Below are 21,528 nucleotides of genomic sequence, written 5' to 3'. Positions count from 1 at the left end.
AACTAGGTGCACGGCGGGCGGAGGAGGCACTCTGGCTGCCCATTTCCAGCAGGTGTGTCTCTTTTGAGGAAAACGGAGGAGATGCTGTGTGTGAGCTTGTTTTGTTGTTTGTTTGCTCAGGGGCCCCGTAAACTGCAACAAGCACAGAATTCAATTTGCAATTTGGACAAGCACGTGAATATTTCCAAGATGATTGAAAATGCTGTTTGATTCGGATCGTCCACTAAACCTCTGCTCTCCGCGTATCTGTGAAACGCACTCTTCATACTGGCAGCTATAGCTCTGTTTGGGGGCAAATTCATAGATCCACTGTAACCCAGATACCAAAAGGGTGTTTCATCTGGTTTATGTGCAAAACATTAATATCATAAGAGCTTAAAGTGCTTAAATCTACACCACAGATACATGGTCAGAAGCTATGACAGGCTCACATTTCATATTTTAGGCTACAGCGGAATACATCTGATGAATGCTAACGGCTAAGGAGTTCACTGAATCTCAACGACTGAGTGAAAGCTGTAGCAAATGCAGCATCTGTAAATGAAGACATATGACCCACAGACGTTAGTTGCAGACTTTTCCTTGTTGGTAAAACAATATCACATGCTATAAGCTGAATGCAACCTAATCTATCCAAAACATTCCTATAAAACTGCACACTCGTATTTAACATGACAACAGCATCAGCTACTGTACAGAGAGGAAAGTGAGACTCAGACTTTGCTTTATGAGACCTGGCCAGCTGCCCTCATCTTCTTCCCCAGCTGTTGAGTCTTTCTGATACAGCAGAGGAGACCCACTCCCTTCTGCACCCCATTTCATCCTCCTCAACCTGCAGCACACACACCCATTCCTGCGGACACGCAGATGCACGCACACACCCCAAAACAGAAACGTGCATTCAGTGACCTTGTACATTCCTGCATGAGAAACCCCTTTTTCACACACATACACTCACAAGCGCGATTGCACACACAACAGTCCTTAGGGCCATCATTTGTCATCTGGGGAGGAATTTACAGTCATGCTCTTTATGCTGGAGGCTCGGACTTAAGGCATTCCTCTGGAAATTTATGTCCAAACAGCTGTGGTCTCATCCGCCTCTCCGCGGACCTTGAAGACAACGCCGTCCCAGGAATTATGAGGGGCATCCAATCCATTACACACCTCCAGTCAACTCTTGAGTGTGCCTGTATGCATGTGCAAGCCATTTTCTCTGTGTGTCTTTGTACGTCCGTCAGCATGTGAATCTGTGAGCGTTTTCCTGCTTTCACAGTGTGCTTGCAGCTGCCTCGCTCCCGGTGTGTGTGTGTGTGTGTGTGATTGTGTGCATGTGCACGTGTTCTTGTGTGTAAAGGATTCAGAGATGGTTTTGCGTTCAGCTCTTTGATGGCTGAACGGTTATCCTGCGGCTTCATAGGTCGGAAGCCCACAGTTTAAAGGGGGAAAGCCCTGATTTCACATTGCAGCCATATGGACTGTTATGTTTCCCTCTTAAAGTGAGGTCCACACCAGAGGTAAACACCAGGCCACAGTAATGGATGAGGACTTCACAGAGTGACATCATCATAAAGCTGGTCTGCACATGCGAGAAAGAAGCTGAATAATCCCTGTTTAATTTTCTAAATTCTATTTATCCACTAAAAAGCCATTGAAAGCCGTTTCCTGCTTACACACATTCAAACTCTGAATCTCCACAGTAGAGCTACGGAAAGAAAGGTGACTCACAAAGCTCCTCTCAGCTTTTCCTCGCATCTGAACCCATAACCCCCTCACACCCAAGCTTGATTCTCCAAAACCGTTTTGTGTTTTCATTCCTGAAAGTTCATTTAAGCCTGACAGATGGCAGGAGCGTTCCTGTGTCGTTTTCTTCTCCCTCTGCGGGTTAAACACAATGGCAGGAGGAAGGTAATGTAAAGGATGGAAACTCAATAAAGTGTGATGATGATGTGAAGTGTTTAGCGAGGAGGGTTCAAGGCCTCGCGCTGTGAGTGTTTTCAGCATGTCGTCATTCTCTTATACTGCCAAACCCCACTGGGATGTACAGTAGTGGGGGAGAGTAAAAGGGGGAGAGCAGTGAGGATATCATGAATGGAGCTTCAGAGCCTCGTGATCTCTCTGATGAAGTTGTCCAGGTACGGCTGCTCCTTCCTTATTCGACTAATTGTTAATGATTTTGAAAAATCCCAGAGAAGAGAACAAGAGCGACTGCAGAAAGTCGACGTAGACGGATTAGAAAATGAGAAAAGGGTCAACACGCTCTCACTAAAGAGTCAGACTGGTTCTGAACTATCTGCATGTTGTCAGTGTGCCTCTGCACGAGATCACCAAGACAAATTACAATTCCTGAGCTCGACAGAGCAGCGATGCTGACTCTGAGAGGAGGAAGTAAATACAGTCTCATCAATGCGAAAAATGTAACAACAATGGAGCAATAGTGGGCGACACAGAAAAGGGCAAATCCATGAGAAAAGAGGGTTTAATAATCTCATGAAGGTGGTTGTAAAAAGCTAAACCTGTAGCTGATTTGGGCTGTTTTTTTAAAGTTTTCATTGGATATTTAACCGTTAAAAACGTGCAGCAGAAGAATAAAAGTGGATCTAAAGAGTTAAAAAGTGAAAAAAGAGCTTATCCCCAGTTTCTGTTGGACACCCTGGTGGTCCGTGCTTCAGTCTCACCTGCTGACTCTTAAAAAAAGTAATTTGTCCGGGCGCTGGGAGGTGAGGGCTAAATAAAAGGAAAACATTGTTATCATGATTAATCAGCAGCTCTGTCAGCGGGGCCAAGGTGAATAGGAAGTGGCACAAATGACTGCACGGAATTCCTGGAGTGTCAGACAGAATAAAGCTGCGATGTCCGTCCTTCACTCACTCTCAGTTTCACCCACTTATTCACGGCGAAGCCTGTTCCAGAGGGCCTCATAATACCTCATCTTTCTCTGCAGCGCAGGCTGCAATCAAAAGGCTCCACGTCTGCAGAGGGTGATGCACTTCAGCTTTGTAAATCAAAAGACACCATCCAGACACTGGATTACCTGCTATAAATAAGATGCTGTGTTTTCTTTTTCCCGTTCACCAAAATAGATGTGACGAATGGAGTGTGTGACAGTGGGGGTGAAAAATGACATAACCGACAGAAAGCAGGTCAAAAACACAAAGTGTCCCCTTCTCAACCCGACTTCTTAAACTTTTACCACTCAGGACTCAGATGCTTGTGTATTTCCAGGTGGAAAATAAGCAGTTTTGAGGTGCTTGTACTTGAGTATATCCATTTTATGTACTTTATATTTCTAGTGTGCAATATTTCAGAGGGAAATATTGTATTTCTGATCTGATCATTTCTGATTTTTGATCATTATGGATAAATAGACTTCATTGTTCCATTGCTGAAATTCACTTGTTAAAACTGACTTATTTATGTGTGTATTTACTTGAACAGTTGTGTATGTTCTAAAAAGCACAAATAACCAAAATATACTGTATGCACATGTGAGTTTGTGCATTTCACATCACACGCAGGAGACTTGAATCTTTAACATTTAAGCTTACACGGACGAAGCGCTTTGAATAAACACCTGCAGCTCCATCAGCTGATAACGACTTCAACCGACAGCTCCCTAACATCTGCTAAATGGACGTCACCATTTCCAACTCTGACTCTCAAACTTTTTTGACGTCTTTTCTTCCTCTAACTTCAGCGGCGTGTTGCTGTTGCAAAATTCCAGGAGTTTTGCACAACTTTCCATTTCTGAACTGGAACACAAGCTTCACCTAAAAACATTTACTTCGTCCGGATTTGTTTAAAATTTCTGCTCTGAAGAGATCAACACTGCGGCTTGCACTACAAATGAGCTGAAAACCACCAAATGCAAGAGGCCGGCTGAGAAATGCATTCTGGGTTTACTCCTGCATCCAGTAAAACTCAATGATATAAACTGACTTCTCTAAAGAATCTTGATTTGATTTTATCCTGTGGGAGCGCACAGGTTCAAACTCAGACACCGAAAAGCTCGTTTAGTCATTAAATGGAAGTTCTTTGAGGTTCCTGGATTTTCAGATGCTGTGAGTACAGTGAAGCACTCAAATGGTATTTGAAAGTGCTGTTTAAGCGTGACGTTTTCATCATCATCCTGGGACAAGTCTGTTTATCACATCGACTTACTGACAGCTTACCTCAAGTGATGTGATTTTCCCAGATGTGTTGAACTTACTTGGTACTCTAAATGGGCTAATGCAGAATGCTGCCAGCACACTTCATCCCTTTAGGAGCTCGAGAAGTCTGAAAGGAGGGCTGCTTCTACCTTCATCCTGCCCGAGGAGGTCGTTTGGTCTGATGCCTTTCACTCCATATAATATAAACTTCCTCACCGCGAGCTGCTCACAAACAGCATAAATAAACAGCCGCGGGAAAGGCCGGGGTTTGGAGCTTGTTAGGACGCCCGATTTCAACATGAGCGTTTGTTTGTTCAAATTTGCTCTCACAGTGACCTAACTCCTTTATACTGAGCACATGTGGGGAAGAGGGCATGGAGAGGCGAACGCTACAGAGGGGCGGAAAAAAAGTGGAAAAATCCATATTTTTCCAATATGCAGACGGAGCTGTTCATCAGGCAAAGTTTGACACACGTCTTTGAAAAGTTAGAAACAACAACTCGGTGGAAAAAGTAGGGTGGTTTGGCTAAACAAATGTCATTTTTGGACGCTGCTGCAGGGAGGATGAGAAAAGGAAAGATGATGAAAAGAATGAAAAGATACATTCCTGAGAATCTAACTCACTGCCTCGCTGTTTCCTGGGCTTGATTAGAGGGATGCAGCGACTTGCGGGTACATTAAGATTAAAATCTCAGCTGTCCAGAGGGAATTACAGAAAGGAAGCAATATGGGTGTCTTTATCGAACGTGACGTCGGTTTTTATGAAAGGAAGTCTCATTACGGCCTGTGCTTATACTGAGCAGCCATGCAGCCACGGCACTGTTTGTGATGGTTACAGAGGCTGTTTTGTAATCAAAGGGTCACAGGATTGACCCTCACAAGGGCCACTCCAAATTGTTCCCATGAATTAAAAGTAATGCTCTGCTTGCTTTTAGTAGGATACACAATTTTAACAAGTTCATAAAGGCAATCTGTCTCAGCTTCTGTAAACTTCAACGTCCTGAATATATCTTAGCATTACAGCCACAAGAGCTCTATAGTTGCTGCTTTTTATGTCAATCAGATGAATTTAAAGGTGATTATGTGAGGAAAAGTTAAAAGTACAATTTTGATATAACGTGCAGAGCTGTTACTGAGAAACTGACCACTGCTAATCAGTTTAGATTCTACTGGGAACCTGAACATCCTTGGATTTGTGTGTGTGTGTGTGTGTGTGTGTGTGTGTGTGTGTGTGTGTGTGTGTGTGTATGTGTATTTAAGCAGCATCAGTGCAAAAGCTTCAGCCTGGCTGCAGCCTTCTTACTGACATTTCTGACTCTTTGGACTGTACTCAGTCTTCAGCTGAGGGTCATGTTGGCAAATCAGGCTGCTGCAGAGTAACAAATATAAACAACAGCCTCTAATATGGGATATGGTAACTTATCTGCCACCTGCAGAAGTTCTCTGATGACTCTGCCATTGTTGGCCTCATCACCTGATTAATGCTGGAAAAACCAAGGAGCTGGTTGTGGACTTCCATCGGCGCCCGTACCATTGAGATGGGGACATCTTATAAGTACCTGGGTGTTCATCTGAACAACAAACTGGACAGGACTCATAACACCACTGCACTTTATAAAAAGAGCAGACTCTATCTGCTCAGGAGGCTGAGGTCTTTTGGGGTGCGGGGGGCACTCCTGAAGACCTTCAATGACTCTGTTGTGGCCTCTGCCTTGTTCTATGGTGTAGTCTGCTGGGGGAGCAGCATCACAGCAGCTGACAGGAAGAGGCTGGACAAACAAAACAGGAAGGCCAGCTCTGCCCTCTGGAACTGGTGGAGGTGGTGGGGGAGAGGAGGATGACAGTCAATGACTCCCACCCCCCTCCAACAAACACTCACTGCACTGAGGAGCTCCATCAGTGACTGGATGCTACATCCAAAGTGTGTGAAGGAGCGGTTTCGCAGGTCATTCCTTCCTGCAGCTGTCAAACTGTACAGCAAAAACTGCTCCAAGTAATCTGTGAATTATCTGTGCAATAATCTGTGCAATACAACCTGTATATAAGTACATAACAGTCTGTAAATACTACTTAGAATTTCTGAAGATGACATTTATTTTTTATTCCACTCTTTTGTATATAATTATTGTTTTAATTTGCATGCACTTGTTACTCTATCCGCTTTATTGGTGCTGCTGTAAACTGGAATTTCCCCTTACAGGACTAATAAAGGAATATTGAATTGAACTGAATCTGTTGGAGGACAGAGGATAAAGGCCCCTTTCACAGCAGCACAATCACAGGTGTTACCAATAACATTAACGATGACACCAGCGTATTCAAGTCAAGCTGTGTGCCCTTTGAGCGTGACAGTGAGCCAGCATGAACAATAAAGAGAATTCAGCCATCTTTGACTGTACTGCTTTTCCTACAGTGACATGTCAAAATGTGAAAAGGGCCTCAAGGGGAAAGTTGGAAGCTCACATCAAACTGTTTTATGTAAGAAATCAACTCCTAATTTGGTTCAGGTGCAACATATTGTATAACAGGAAAAAGGAACTAACTCAAACATCATGTTCGGTGAGTATTTTTATGCAGAGGTCAATCCTAAAAGTGATACATCACCACAAACGTTCGATCAATGCAATGTTTGACATGGCACGTATGGAAACACATGCACACTGCAAAAAACAACTTATGATTCACAGAATCACTTTCAAAATAAAGAGAAATAAGCATTTCTCGTTTATCTAAAAGAAGGATCCACATAAACTCAAATGACATTTCAAAAGCTGGATGGACTCAACTAATCATTTACTAACATTCAGGTTAGTAAATAAATAAAACTAATTTTTCGTGGTCATGGCACCCTGCACATTTACATAACAACAAAGTAATACTACAAAAATATTACAGCATTGAATCATTAAGTTCTGGTGCAGCTGCCAGCCCAAGTGTCCAGACAGAAGATCAGCAAAACCTGGGTTTGCACGTCGCAGATGGCAATTACTCCTGTGTTTCTCGCACTGCTGCAGGGCAACAGTCAGCAAGAATCTGACTGCTGAGCAGCCCAGATAGACACCCAGTCTGTATTCTGTTGTTTGTCCGATGTTGTCTTGTATAATTCTCCTCAACACAACGTTTAAAACTGTTTTGTCTCCAAAAAGTGGTACAAAATGCAGCGGGACCAGTCTGTGCAGCTCCTGCTTTGCTTCAGCTCTGTTTCGGACGCTTTGACCGCGGGGTGTCGTGTGTTGTGTCGGCTGCTTTCTTGGATGCTGCTTTCTTGCTGGGCTCTTTCTCGTTTGGTTCATAGAGGGCATTCCTGAGAAAGCGTGAAGCAGCCCCTTTATCCAGGCGGGCAGCTTTCTTCTTGTCTGTGATCTCTTTCACTTTGTTCATGTACGTCCTTATTCGCTCCTGAAGAACAGAAAGTAGTTACAGAAGAATTTGAAAACGCTCATGAAAAGAGAGAAAGTGTAAAAGGCAGCACAGAGAAAACATACATACCAACTCCTGTTTGATTCCATGCTCTCTGGGATTTACTCCTTGTGTAACCAAGTACACTGTCAACAAGAACAAGAGTAAGACCAACGTCCAAAGTGTGAATGCTGATGCACTTTGCAGCTAAGACAAATTCAATACAAGGCTCTTTGACATACACACCCTGGAAATAAAACTTCTTGTATGTTTGTTTTTCACAATAACTCTCCTGTCCTCAGAGTCTTTGCTTAAGAAATTACATGTACTGTCTAATTACATGTGTGCAATGATGTTATGGCAAATTAAAAGACCGCTACAGGTGCATAATGGCATACATCTTGTTTGCTGTGTTTCACAAATCATTAGTGTGGCAGTAGGATCTAAATGAAATTGAATTTGGTGTATGTGCACAAACAAACTGACAGAGTGCATTTGCACATGTATGATGCATCTTCTGTATGGGAACCCCTCAGTGTATTAACTATCAAACTCGGGGCCATGTTCAAATCTGGTTTTGTTTTGTGACACCTGCCCTAAATGTAGATTTAGCAAAACTTACTCCAGAATAATGAATTAAGAGTGTAGGCAGACATCAGGTCCAGCTTGGCTTGGTCCAAAGGGTCCAGCTGTCAATAAACAAGATTTAGCTTAATTAACACCAGATGTATGAAAACATGGTCATTAACACATTAACCAACAAACAAAACAGAAATAAATGTGTTAATGTGCACAAGACTGATCTAGTGCTGGGTACACCAAAGCATAATAATTTCTAAGATTACTGCATGTCTCGATGTGTGTTAGGCCTGTGACAGACTGGTGGCCTATCCAGGGGTGTACCCTGCTCCCAGCAGCTAGACGATCTGCAGGATCTGGATCCTCTCCCATCTCACATCTAGCCCAATGTTTATATTGCGGTACCAATAAACAAATCTAGTGAGCACATGCCTGTGTCTACTTGCGTTCTTTCTTGAGTCTCAGTGTTTAACCAGTCATGTCCGCTGTGAAAAAGGTCTTCAACCCACCTTCTGCAGCAGCTCATTCCTGGGCATCGACATCAACTTCTCCAGCATGGTTTTGACGGAAGAAGCCGAGGACTCGAAGCCTGTGAGCTGTTCGTCTATCTCGTGGGGGTAATCCTCAATACTGCTGTCCGCTGCCATTTTCCTGGAAAATAATTAACGTCACATAACGTTGTCTTACTCCACTGTAACACGATTGTTTAATTAGATTGCAGTCGTGAGCAAAAGCTCCATTCAAGTCTGTAATGTTAGCTACGTAGCTAGCAAGAGAGATCGCACATGCTGCTAACAGTCAAACAAGCGTTTGACACGTTTAGTTTCGGCTAACGTTACAAGGGCTGAAATAAAGATGATAAAATACAAGTCTAACTAACGGTTTAACGGCAACACAGATTCACTAAAAGCTGAATTTGACGATATCTAACGAGTTATTTCTGTTTTACCTTTCCGTCACTCTACAAGCTTTAGCTAACAGGAAGTGACGTAATAGTAGTGTTCTTCTCCTGCTGCCGCTTCTTCTTCTTCTGCCTTCGTTTGGTTCTTCTTCTTCTTCGTCTACTTCTGTATGTATTGCCGTCTGCCGTTGGGAAGAGCAAAGTAACGCTTAGCTGCTCATACCATATTTATTTAAACCTGTGTATTACTTTTATAGCTTGAAAACAGAATAATCGAAGAAAAGTTTTCGGTATAACGTTATAGTTCAGCGACCACAGCTGACTGCAGGTGTTTTCTTTCTGTTTTGAAGTTTAACTAAGCTACGTTTTTAGCCACATGTTATAACAAAATGTTTTTGGTCTGTTGTTTTGTGTTAGTCATCAATCGGCATGCCGGAGTCTTTCCTCCAAAACAATGCGTTTAAAAACATTTGTGCTAACTGATATAGCTAATTAGCATTATCTGAAGACAGCAGGAGTGTTCTCGTTACTGTGGTAACCCGGGGCGTCAGAGCGGTAAATGAAGCTGAGTGTATCCGGACGTCAAACAGTTTAAGTGCCTGTCGGACTTGCACTGTGCACACTGCTGAACACCGGTAAACCAGCCGTGAAAGAGGCTTCAGACATGGACAACTGTGATTTGGAGAGACTGTCTGTCTCTGGTGGGAAGCTCCATCCAGCGTTCACACCTGAAGTCACAGCCTACGAAGTGACAGTGGAGAGCAATGTCAACAAAGCGACCCTGGACCTGATCACCAGCGACCGTGGAGCTTCATACTCCATTGTGAGTACTATCCTGCAAGTTTGATCTGGTGTACATACAAGATGTAACCTTCCATTTTCTATTTCAGCTGTTTGGTGACGGTTCCAGCACCATTAATCTGAATGATGGGATTAACAGAGTGGGAATCGAGGTGGTGGCTGAAGATGGCACCATCAAGAAATACTGTGTGGAAATCACCAAGCTGTCTGCTAAGGTCGCAGAGCTCAGTAATCTGTCTTTGGAAGGAGATATTCCACTTCATCCTGCCTTTTGTACCAAAATCTATGAATACAACAGTGAGTACAAACTTCATGTGGGACTATGAAATCTGTGTGGGACACAGTTAATGATTCAATGTAAGACAGCTCTGCTAAAGTTAAAGTATGTTGCTGATAAATTCTTTAATATTTGAAATAACAAATAAATAAAAATGCACCGATACACTGTTTCTTTGCATAGTTATTTGCAACACAAAATTTCCAGTAATACATGTGTGAATATATTAATTGATGGTGATTTACTTGTATGCAGAAAAGAAAATACTGAAACGTGGTCACTTTTCCATGTAAGATGCATTTGTTTTTGCTGGTGTTTTGTAACTCCGTCTCTGTCACTCTTTTTCTGCAGGTGTGGTTCCCTTTCACTGCAGTGCTGTGACCCTGCTTCCCCAGGTGGCGGACAGAAACATTAAACGTACAGTGAATGGGGAGGACAGCTCACAGCCGGTCCCTCTGAACTTCGGGGACACTGTGGTGGAGATCTCAGTGTGTTCAGCAGATGGCAGCAATTCACAGGTAGGATGAGACGTGAGAGGAGGACTGCTGGTGTGGGTTCATAATGATGTGCTCTCCTGCCATACCGGTTGATTTTTTTTTACCTTGTCAGGTGTACACAGTGTTGGTGACTCGAGAGCTGTTTCCCATGGCTGTGACCTTCACTGATGAGAAGCAGCAGCTGGACTATGAATGTCCAGTATCTCTGACTGCTGTTTATAGGCCTGTATCTATTAACCACAGGTAAGACTTGAATTGGACCACACTTCATATGAGGAGTTATCAGCAGCAGAGCAGTGACCTCTTTAATAAAGATGTTAAACATATTGTCTTTATACTGTTTTCAACGGAGTAAATGTCAAAGAGGATTAGTAAACCATCACATTCTGTTTTATTTCTGTTTTACACAGCGTCCCAACTTTTTTGGATTTTGGGTCATAACAGAATTTTCAGTTTAACAGCTGATGCAGCAGTAAAATAAAAAATATAAAACATATTCAACCAAAAATCAGTCTCAGTTCGGCAGTTGAAATAATACTTTGAATTAATACTTTGGTTAATGGTAGCACTGAATTTGGTCATTTTGGCCTTTTTTATTCATTTGAAATCTGAAAATAAAATTGCAGTGTGGTGTAGCACCTCAGTAACACAGACTATGCCCATGCCGTTGAGGTTTATCTTGTTCTCTCGTTATTTGCAGTGACCCGAAACACATCTTCTCACGGCCTTATATTGAGATGCTGGCGCGAAGGTCGAAAGTCGACCCACTTAGCGATTGTCCTCTGGGAGACGGCTGGAAGGTGGTTGAACTGGACCTTGATGGGAAGATGTCCGCTGCTCTTGTCAAGTGTTACTTCGCTTACCGAGGTGAAGCCTGGGGTCTTTGCCCCTCGTAGAGATTTGTCTAAAGCAGAGCTGCCTTGGAGCCAAAGCTCTTATTGGCTGAGCTAAAGGTCAGTCGGTAGAATATTAGAACCAGTGTTACTTCTGCCTGAAGCCTCGCGAAAGAGCTTGTGGTGTAGAGAGGAGGAAGGTAAGAGCTTGCTAACCTCTTGCGACCTTGAATATCACATTAATGAAATAGTAAAAAAGAAAAAACACGCTTCCTTTGAGAATATCTCCCTTGCTGTTGAAGTTGCTGCACAGTTAACCTGCAGAATTCTTTGACTCCACCATCGAGATTTTTCAAGATCAGCTGAATTATGTCTACCTCTCAGAAAAGCTTATATAACTACTCTGTTAATATGCTCAGTACACTCTGCCTCACCTCTCAGCTGTCCTGATTACACTACCTACACGATCAGGTAGCACCATGTTACTGTAGACAACTATTATGTTGCTGTAAGGAGGGGATACTATTACTTAACTAAGACCTCATGTATCTTGCCTGTGTGGGCAGAAGGCTGCATTTTATATCAGGCCTCCTTTGAGTCCAGCAGGCTTTGCTCTGCTTATTCAGATGAGTAATTGATTTCTAGACAACCCAGAATATTGTTTAATTAATTTAACTTGCAGATGTTAGCGCTGGAGCATTACACAGCGCAGAAAGTAGCACCAGAACAACGTGTAATAGATTTGATTACTGCAGAATTTACATAATTTGTTGCCTGTATTTGTAGAAGAAGTAATTCTGCGGAGTTGTTAATTAAACTGAAAAGTGCCATTTCAGTGGACTTTTCTGCTACACGTTGAAGGACAACGCTGACATTTAGTTCTAGTGTGCCTCATTGTGTCTTTCATTTTGTTTAACAAAGGGTGCGACAGCGTGATGAAGCTGTCTGAGCTGGGGTCACACTCTCTGAACTGTCCGCACAAGCCGGCAGGGGACCTGGATGCAAAGGTCGGTATGAAAGATTAAACAGCGCTCTGCATCGGCACAATCACTGCCATCAACCTCGACTCTGCTCATCCTTTATTTACAAGTCAGCGCTCCGTCCTACCCGACTAAGTGCTGCTTCAACTTCCACAGGAAAAGTGTCACGTGTTTGTGTGTGTTTGTGTGTGACGGCAACACAGCTGAGGGTGGATGAAACGCTCATCTGTGTGTGCAGTGTATATGAGCAGCTTTGTGAGGATGGGATGTGGAGGTGTGTCAGTGTCTTCACGTTTACTGTTATCATACCTTCACAAACAATGAACCCGAGCTCTTTGTACGAAATCGCTTCAGCACCAGCTTCATCATGCAGTTGAAAGCTTTGATCTTTCATTGGTTGAATCTGTTAAATGCGTTTCACTCGCGCTCGTGTTCATTTTCAGGACGTCACAGAGACAAACTGGTACAAGAAGCACTTTGCATCATCCAGCTGTTTGGAGGTAGAGACCAAACACAGTTTGGAGGTGATACATCTATTTCTCTTTGCATTATCAACATACAAGTAGAAAGTTCAACTGCACTAGATGCAGCAGCGTAGACCCCACTGATGGGCTCATCGTTCATTTAACGTGAAAGTGATATTTGTGAGGGTGATTCAGCTTTATTCTCTCTGATGTCTTGTTCTTTAATCTTACATATTACACGTTATCAATGTCAGGGCTGTATGCAGAGTCAATCGCAGTAATCATCATTTGTCATAAAAAAGCATGTATTTGCCTTCTGATACTGTTAATGTTGTGTTACACACATCTTCCACAGTGTTACATATTGACAGATGGTACATGCAGAAATACCACATCCTTATATAACGTGTAGATTTAAAGCCACTTCATAGAATGAGATAATATTTCGCTTTACTGCTTCTCTTCTTGTGCTATGACAGGTGCGTAACTGGGAGAAAAGACTACAAATGACGGCGGGGGAAGACAACGTGGATAAGCTGTGCGCTTTGGCCGAGGATCACCTGAAACTCTACCGACAACACCTGCCAAAACCAGGTACACAGCACTTTCCAAAGCAAGAGCGTAGGATCAGAAAACAAAGGTAGAACGTACCTCCTCCCTCTGGAGCCTCTGATACAGCCCCTGACTCCATTAACCTTTTCAACCCCTACATTTGTACACTTTCACCAAGCACAATACTAGAACAAGAAAAATGCTTTGTTATTGGTTGTTTTTCTCAGGAAGAAGAATTTTCTGATGGTCTGATCCAAAAAAGCCAGCAGGCCAGAAAGAGAGTCAGAAACTCAATTCTCAGAAGATACATTATAATATTTTACTCCATATTACCATATCTGCACTAGTCTGTGTAAATTAAAGACATCCCTTTATTAGTCACATACACACACAGTTACGAGGGGGGGGGGGGCTGCACACGCCATGCATTTTTGTTTCTCCGCATTTAACCCGTCCCGTCACGTCCTTCCTCCGCGGCAGACCAGGAGCGGTGAGCTGCCAGCCGTCAGCGGCGCCCGGGGACCCAGTTCTCGTTTGTCACTGTTGGTCAGGTGGTGATCTTCATGCATGTTTTTAATGTTTTTTTTTAAGGAGGATGCCCCAGGTGAGCACAGGAAGAGCATGCAAACTCCACACAGAAAGGCCCCTTTTTTCCTCGAGCAGCAGGCACCGAAGGCATGGTGGAGGACACGCCACCAGCGCCCACAGCGGGATTCGAACCGGGACCTTCTAGCTGTGAGGCGACAGTGTTACCACTTGTCCCACCGTGCCACCAAAATTAGCATCCACTTCAACAGAGTTTCTGTGTTTGTTTTGTTTATCACGGCTGGTGATACAGCAGGTCTGTGAGCGGGACAGAAGAGTAATTTCCCCTGCCCTGCTGTGGCACAGCAGCTCAGCCTCAGCCCTTAAAAAATACATGAAAATGGGCCGGTTAGCACTTGCCTCCGGAGCTTCCTCCTCTATCTGACGTGCCAAGCACTCGAGTTACTGCTCATCTTTTCTCGGCTACTTGTGCCCTGCTAATTGTTTGATGACTCTGAGAAGTGACATTCGAGACTGATCCCAGAGGACTGAATGAAAGTCAGTGGAACCGAACCGAGAAGTAACACCAGAAAGAGAGGGAGGGAGGGAGGGATGGTGGTGTGACATAGGTAGCAGGAGAGACAGTTAACATTCACCTCTTGAGATATATTGGACTGGATCAAGCTGCATGGAGGATGATGAATGAATGAATGAATGAATGAATGAGTGCTGTTCAGTTTGAGCTCTTGTTGTGTCACTGCTGGGGAACTTGATATCAATATAGTATGTTTAACTTTAGTTTTCAATATTAAAGACCATAATATATGTGTAATATATTAACATTAGGTGCATGCATAGATTGTCCTGCTGAGCACTCATAAGCTGGCAGGACTTGTTTTAGCTGGAGTTCATTAGTTAAAGGATTGTTTTAGAAATGATTGGTGAATGTGAATTTTGCAGCAGCTGCAGAACAGGTTCGTTTGTTTTGTAATATTATCTGGAATATGAAAGCCGTGACATCAGTGCCATCTGACAGATAAAGGGCGCTCTGGCCGAGGCGAGCTACACTCTCTGAATATTTCATGCAAAGGACGCATGCAGTCGTTCGGAAGTGAAAGAGAGAAGGCGGCCCCGTTACGCAGTGTGCTGTGAAGTGAAACAGACACACGGGTTCAGGCAGGAGGGGAAGAGTTTCGTTTCAGAGGGAGACTTTTAGCCAAGTTTAAACTTTTCATGAGAGCAACACAGAAAGCAAGCTGTTGAAGTGGCTGTTTGTTCTGAGGGTCACAGCAGTCTGCTGTGAAAATAAAGGCTGTCAGTTATTATTACAATTAGAAGCATGTTGATACTTAAATACACACACTGGATGAACTTGCTCATTAAAATGATTTCTGCTATGAATTAGTTGAGAAACTTGAAAACTTTCCCAAATAATCTAACGAGCCTCGTTCTCAAACCAATAAAGAAAATAACATTTAACTATTACACCTGTTTACATTGTGACATACAACCCTGTTGAAGCCTCGTTGCCGCAGCAGGCAGTTTGTCAGTCTCATAGTCTGAAGGTTGTGAGTTTGAGCCTCACACGGGGCACATGTTTAGGTGGCATGGTGGAAACTCTGTCGTCTCAAAGTTAGAAGGTCCTGGGTTCGATTCCCGGCCGGGGGCGCTGTGGGTGCCTTTGGTGCCTGCTGCTCGAGGGCCTTTCTGTGTGGAGTCTGCATGTTCTCCCCGTGTTCACCTGGGCTATCCTCCATAAAAAACCCCCGCTAAAAAACATGCAAGAAGATCACCACCTGACCAATGGTGACGAGAAAGGAACTGGGTCCCTGCGGAGGAAGGACTCACCAGGATGATGTGTTGTTGTTGTTGTTGTGTTCTTCAAAGCATGGCATGTACATGTGTTGTGATTAATAAAGTTCTTTCTCTTCTCTTCTCTTCTCCTTCTGCTCTAGTTAGCGGACACATCCCTAATGTCAAAATGAGCTTTTATTTTTTAAGTCATTGGAATTTAAACCTTGACAGAGGCGACTGCTGCTCTGACTATGTGTATTGTTTTCCGGCTCTATATCGATGCAAATTCTCACAAATACATGCAAACGCTCTCTGGTCTTACGCGCATACCATAAACCGCAGTGTTTATTTCCACAGGGGACATGTTGCAGTATGAGGACGGCCCGTCTCCTCTGCATAGCCTGGAGCAGGCTGCTGTCCACTGTGCGTCAGCTATCAGACTCAGCTCCAGAGAAGCCAGACTCCACTTCCTGCTGGGTGTTATTGTGGAGGAGCAGCACTACGCTGCAGAGATGTACGGCCTCCAGAGGAAGGTAGCATCAGACAAGCTCTTTCAGACTCCCTGTAGCAAAACATACACGACTAAAGAGCTTCTTTATTCTTTATTATCATTCGTCTTTTTATCATGATTAAAATTATTTTCAGCGCACACTCATACCTGCCAGTTGCTCAGTACATAATGTCCTCTAAAGGTGGCCTGCAGGGATTCCGACGAAAAGAAAAGCACCAAGCTCAAGGGCTTTCCCACCCACACTTTCACAGCTACTCTTTTCCAAATCCTACCAAACACACCTGAAATGCCCTGAAAAAAGACAATTGCTGCAATTCTGATACAAATTGTAACCTTTGCAATGGGATTTCTAAAGTGTACCAAAACTTTAAGGAAATATAAGAATAGCATTGCTTTCCAAATGCAGCGTGAAAGGGCCTTTTCACCTAAACAGTTTAACTTAACACTGCATTTTTGAATGCTGATAATGAGTCCTGTTGGTGAAAAAGTTCCTTAAATTTGTGTGAATTGTGCCGCAGAAAGCAGCCTCTCACCTCTTCATTCCTTCACCTCCAGGCTGACAGAGACAGAGATGAACTAAGCAATGCCAAATCGACGGCACGTCAGGATGACATCCTGGCTGTGTGCAGACTCCACGGTTACGGCGGCGCACCCACAGTGCAGAACCAGCTGCAGGCCCTGGATAAAGAGTATCAGCAGCTCAAAGAGCAGGGGCAGTCCAGCAAAGCCGACTATGTTCAGACACTCTACATCTGGCTCTCCAAGAAAACTGCTAAGGTAGCTACTTATTGCTCTATAAAGCAGTTTGGATACAAGCATCCTCTAACTAATCACTAATGAATACATGACAGATGAAATTGAGCTGTTGTTGCAGGACAGCAGTGCAGCTGTGCAGGATGAAGAGGGCTGTGTCCACCGGGCCCTGATGAAGTACCTGGATGCCTGGTCTCTGAGTCCTGACAGCTGGGAGTACAACCTCCATGTGGGAAGGCTGCTGCTGCTGCAGGGCAGGAGCAGGGAAGCTCTGCAGCACCTCCAGAGTGGCCTGGCCCTGCGCCCCCTTCAGCCTGCGCTCAGGTCAGTTCATAGAAGTGCTGAAGGTAGTACATGCAGAAATTGTATTAACACTATCTGTATTATTAGTAATAACAAGTCTGACTAATTAAAAGTTATTCACAGAACTAACTGGGTTGATTATCTGAGGATCTCACACTGTGCTCTAAAGCAGGAGTAGAGTATGAAAAGATGAAAGCATGCACATCCTTTCTGTGTCACTGTAACAGCCAGTCTCTAAATCTGCTCTTCAAACGTACAACAACTCTATGATATCATATGATCGTATAGGGGTGGGAGTAGTGAAACAACAGAAGTAGCACAGTCACACATGTGAGACAAGGCCTAGCAGTTCAAGGCGTTAAATGAGATGTAGATGAACATAAAACAAGTCAGTCAGAGCTAGTTTCGTCTTCACCGTCTCTCCTGTGCTGCTGTCATTTTCTCAGATTCTTCACAGGGCTGGCTCTGCTGCAGCAGGAACAGAAAGCCTCAGAGGACACGGAGAGGGAGGCTGCTCTGTTCTTACACCAGGGACTGGAGCACTTTGTCAGCCAGCGCTGCAGCAAGAGGTTTGCATATATGTGTGTGTGTGTGTGTGTGTGGTGGAGGTGGATGCATTCGGCGAGAGTGTGAGGGCTTGACAGTGTCAGTAATGTACCGGGATGTTCTGTTTAAGCCTGCAGAAGGGAGAACAGGGTAGTGAAAAACACTCCGGTAGTCTGCAAATGCGCACAGACACACCGTCTGCAGCGTCGCCCACGCAAAGGGCTCGTTTTTAGAAAGTCTAGATTTGGGTTTTCCACTAACCACCATCTTTAAAGTGAATTTAAAGGGAGAAGGTCCAGATGCAGGTTAAGAGATCTGATCCTTTACTAGCTGATTTGGTTTCATTTTGGTATGGGCCGGTCGCTGTGGTTTGTAATCAAGGGGCTCCCGCCGTTGCCTTGGATTTTTCTGTTGATTTTTCATTCATTTTCATGGTTTTGTCTCCAGCTGGGTGGAGCAGGATCCATCGAACCCTCTGTCCAGCCTCAACACACAGTTCCTTCAGGGCCTTCTCACTCTGGGCCAGCTGCAGCAGAGGAACACGCTGTCTGTGAAGGCCATGAGCGCAGAACAGGTCTATCACACGTATGTTAGAAAAGTTTTGTTTAAGCAATAATTGGACTTTTTTATGGGTGATGTTACCTGCACTTAGCGTTTGTGGTGGATATCAGCTCCAATTAGCTGTCTGTCTCTCTCATCTCCATTGTGAACGTGTGATTCAAAGAAAAGTCTCACCATTCACACCAGTATGACCCTGTTTGATAAGTGTTTAAGTGCTGCATAAAAGCCCTGTCTGTGTCTGTGTCTGTGCTGGAACGCCTCAGTGTAGCAGTGCTGACTGCCCAGACTGTGAGTCAGTGTGTGTGTCGTGGTGAGGCGAGCGGGCAGCTGGAGAGGGTGCTCCTGGATGCTCAATTTGCCCTGCTTCAGAGGCTGATCCAGCAGGGTGAGCGCCAAGCCAAGATGGCCATGGAGAGGCAGTCCCTGGTGGCAAAGAGATGCCGGGCCCTCACAGCTCTCATACGCCGCACCTCCGTCGGCCCCTGTCAGGAGCTGCTGGACATGCAGGAGAGGGTAAGAGCGTGGAAACGTACAGAAAGTGTATTTTATTTGTATTTTATCCTGGCAGTGTTTGGGCTCGCTTTACACTGAAGCACTGCCTTGCACCATCCGCCTACCTCCCCTGCGTACAGGCATGTCAGTTAGCAGTGGTGACCACGCCGCGGGACAGCTACGCCCTGTATCTGCTGGGTCTGGCGCAGTTGGCTCAATATGACAACGACCCAGATTCAGACAGGTCAAAGGAAGCCATAACTGACGCCTGCCTCAGCTTCCAGGCCAGCATTGAGCTGGAACACAAGACTCAGAGCGGAGAGCCACTTGAACAGCTGAGCAGTGAGTCTGCATGGTGTACTTAGTGTCTTTGATCTGCAGAGAATTGTGTAGCGATGGGCCTGATCTTACATTTACGTAGAAATGACATGCAGATCATTGGTTTCATGACAAATCAGGCCAAATGTGATATGGTAACTGGAGAATTCCCAGTTGACAGATGTGTCCCTGCTGCAAAGCAAACACTTTACATTAAACAAATACAAAATCCATTGGAAATGAACTCCACTCCCACATTAACCTTCCTCTGTCTGCCCAGAACAAAAGTGGTGGCAGGACCGGCAGGAGGCTGAAAACGAGAGAGCTGCCAAGCAGTCCATCACCCGACCAGCGGGAGCGAAGGGGCCTTCTGACACCAGCGTGGCCAAGAGAGGAGCTAAGCGTGGCAGGGGAGGGCCTGGTCAAGGGCGGGTGGCAGCAGCTGTAACCAAAGCTCCTGCTGCCGTGCCCCCAGCCCCGGTCAGGGGAAGGAAAGCTGCCCGACCTCCAGCCAAAACCCCTGCAGTCAGGTGAGTCACGCTGGCAGTCTGTGCCCAGCGCTGGCAGACCTGTTGTGTGGTCGTCCGTGGATGTTTGTTGGCATTTATTTATTCATGGATGAATTCCTGTGGATGCTTACTTTTCTCAGTTCTGTCCTGCATATTCATGTCAAGTACAGTACAAACACAATCTTTTACCAAAAGTGTGTGGAGCTTCACTGGAACAAGTTTGCGGTTCGTTCCCTCATAGAAGTTGCACGAAAAGCGACTTATTTGAATGAAGGCTTGTTAACCATTTGAGAGGTTGTGTCTTATATTTTGTCTCCTGTAGGGGGCGAGCTGGAGCAGCAGCCAGGCTAGATAAATCCACTAAACCTTCCAGCAACAATACTAAACCCCACCTCCCTGCCAGCAAGCCTAAACAGGACGGTTGCCCTGGTACTGTTGAGACAGCAGAGGGTAAGGCACGAGGAAATAATTGAGAATGACACACATAATCGGGTGAAAACCTCTCCTCCCCAGAGTCTTTTCAGAATTTACGGGAAACTAATTTTTATTTGTGAGCTGAGTGTGATGCTGTGTGTGAATGTTCATTCCATAAAAGACAAAAAGAATGACTAAAGTGGATTCTGCAGTATGTGTGTATAAAGTTCAAACAACATGCTGTTTGGATGAAAAATGTTTCTCATTCCTTCTAACTATCCGTTTATGTAACATGTCCCAACTTAAAATTCCCCCTGAAAAATAGACCGAATCCCTGTCAAAGGCGGTAATTACACTTACTGTGTGTGTTAATTGTTGTTTCAGAGCCTGCTGTGGCAGGCAGAGTGAGCGTGTCCAGTCCGCTGAACCACAGGTCTCACATCTCACGTCTGGGTTTGGCCCGCGCCCTCTCCCGCTCTGCAGACACCCAGGACCAGGCAAAGCAGCTCTACCAAGAGGTCATCTCCATGGCACCGGGGGTCAGTCCTTATCTGTTACGTTTAGACTCGGGCATTTCTTCAAGGCTTTTACAACACAGCCTACAATGGCTACAAAATAAGATAACGTCACCACTTTTGCTCCCACCCATTTGTACGACTCCACATCTTGTTGATTAAGGATCACATGCTCCTCTGTTGAATGAGAAAATTACACAACATTTGTGTTTTTTAAACACTTTCAGAACTTACTGTGGACATCACACATCTCCACACTGGTAAAGAAAGCTCAGAAACAGCTGTAGGTCTTTTCTCATGCAAAGTTTACAAGCTAGCATGGGATGTGCACAACAGGACAGGAGGGCTCTGCAGCAGGTGGTTAAAGCCACCCAGAGCATCGTTTGTACCCATCCAGTGAGCATCAATGATATGGTGAGGTGCCTGCACAGAGCCCAGAGGATACTAAAAGACAACACCCACCCCAGCCGCAGCCTGTCCACCCTGCTGCCGTCTGGCAAGCCATACAGAAGTATCTGCTGTCAGACATTCATTCATTTATAGACACTTACAAGTACTTTGCAGATGCCTGGTGTTGATTTCCCTCAGGTGCTGTAATCCAGATAAGCCGTGGTTAATGAAACAACTGGCTGTCCAGGTCCACGATGCCTACATCGAGCTCGTGCAGCTGCTGGAGCCATCAGACCCTCAGGCCGCGGTGGAGGTGTACTGCAGGTTCCCTCTGAAGCCCGTGGCCGAGCAAAGCTACGACGATGCCTTCATCACGGGAGAGATCGTCCGCATGCTGATGGCGCTGGAGCAGTACGACCACCCGCAGCTGGGCCCCAGCCTCGTAGCACACGGCAAAGTCATG

At 44.8% G+C, this 21,528-nt stretch overlaps 2 protein-coding genes across 2 annotated transcripts; one reads left to right on the top strand and one right to left on the bottom strand.

Moving 5' to 3' along the window:
* Nucleotides 1-6,703: 6,703 nt before the first annotated feature.
* On the bottom strand, nucleotides 6,704-9,165 carry c1d (C1D nuclear receptor corepressor). The gene is made up of 5 exons (XM_070977701.1): nucleotides 9,079-9,165; nucleotides 8,639-8,780; nucleotides 8,173-8,239; nucleotides 7,641-7,696; nucleotides 6,704-7,550 (listed from the first exon to the last, which is right to left on the bottom strand). The coding sequence occupies exons 2-5, from the start codon at nucleotides 8,774-8,776 to the stop codon at nucleotides 7,344-7,346; spliced, it is 468 nt and encodes a 155-aa protein (XP_070833802.1). The 5' UTR covers nucleotides 8,777-8,780; nucleotides 9,079-9,165; the 3' UTR covers nucleotides 6,704-7,343.
* Nucleotides 9,166-17,244: 8,079 nt separating this feature from the next.
* LOC139341546 (uncharacterized) lies at nucleotides 17,245-20,962 on the top strand. The gene is made up of 9 exons (XM_070978104.1): nucleotides 17,245-17,341; nucleotides 17,778-17,889; nucleotides 18,314-18,451; nucleotides 18,691-18,940; nucleotides 19,060-19,261; nucleotides 19,518-19,767; nucleotides 20,069-20,196; nucleotides 20,545-20,699; nucleotides 20,903-20,962. The coding sequence occupies exons 1-9, from the start codon at nucleotides 17,245-17,247 to the stop codon at nucleotides 20,960-20,962; spliced, it is 1,392 nt and encodes a 463-aa protein (XP_070834205.1).
* The last annotated feature ends 566 nt before the right edge of the window (nucleotides 20,963-21,528 follow it).

This window comes from Chaetodon trifascialis, chromosome 13 (genome assembly GCF_039877785.1).
Source record: "Chaetodon trifascialis isolate fChaTrf1 chromosome 13, fChaTrf1.hap1, whole genome shotgun sequence".
NCBI classification, from domain to species: Eukaryota; Metazoa; Chordata; class Actinopteri; order Chaetodontiformes; family Chaetodontidae; genus Chaetodon; species Chaetodon trifascialis.
Note: the sequence above shows the minus strand (reverse complement) of the source record. Positions and strands in the feature narration are given on the sequence as shown.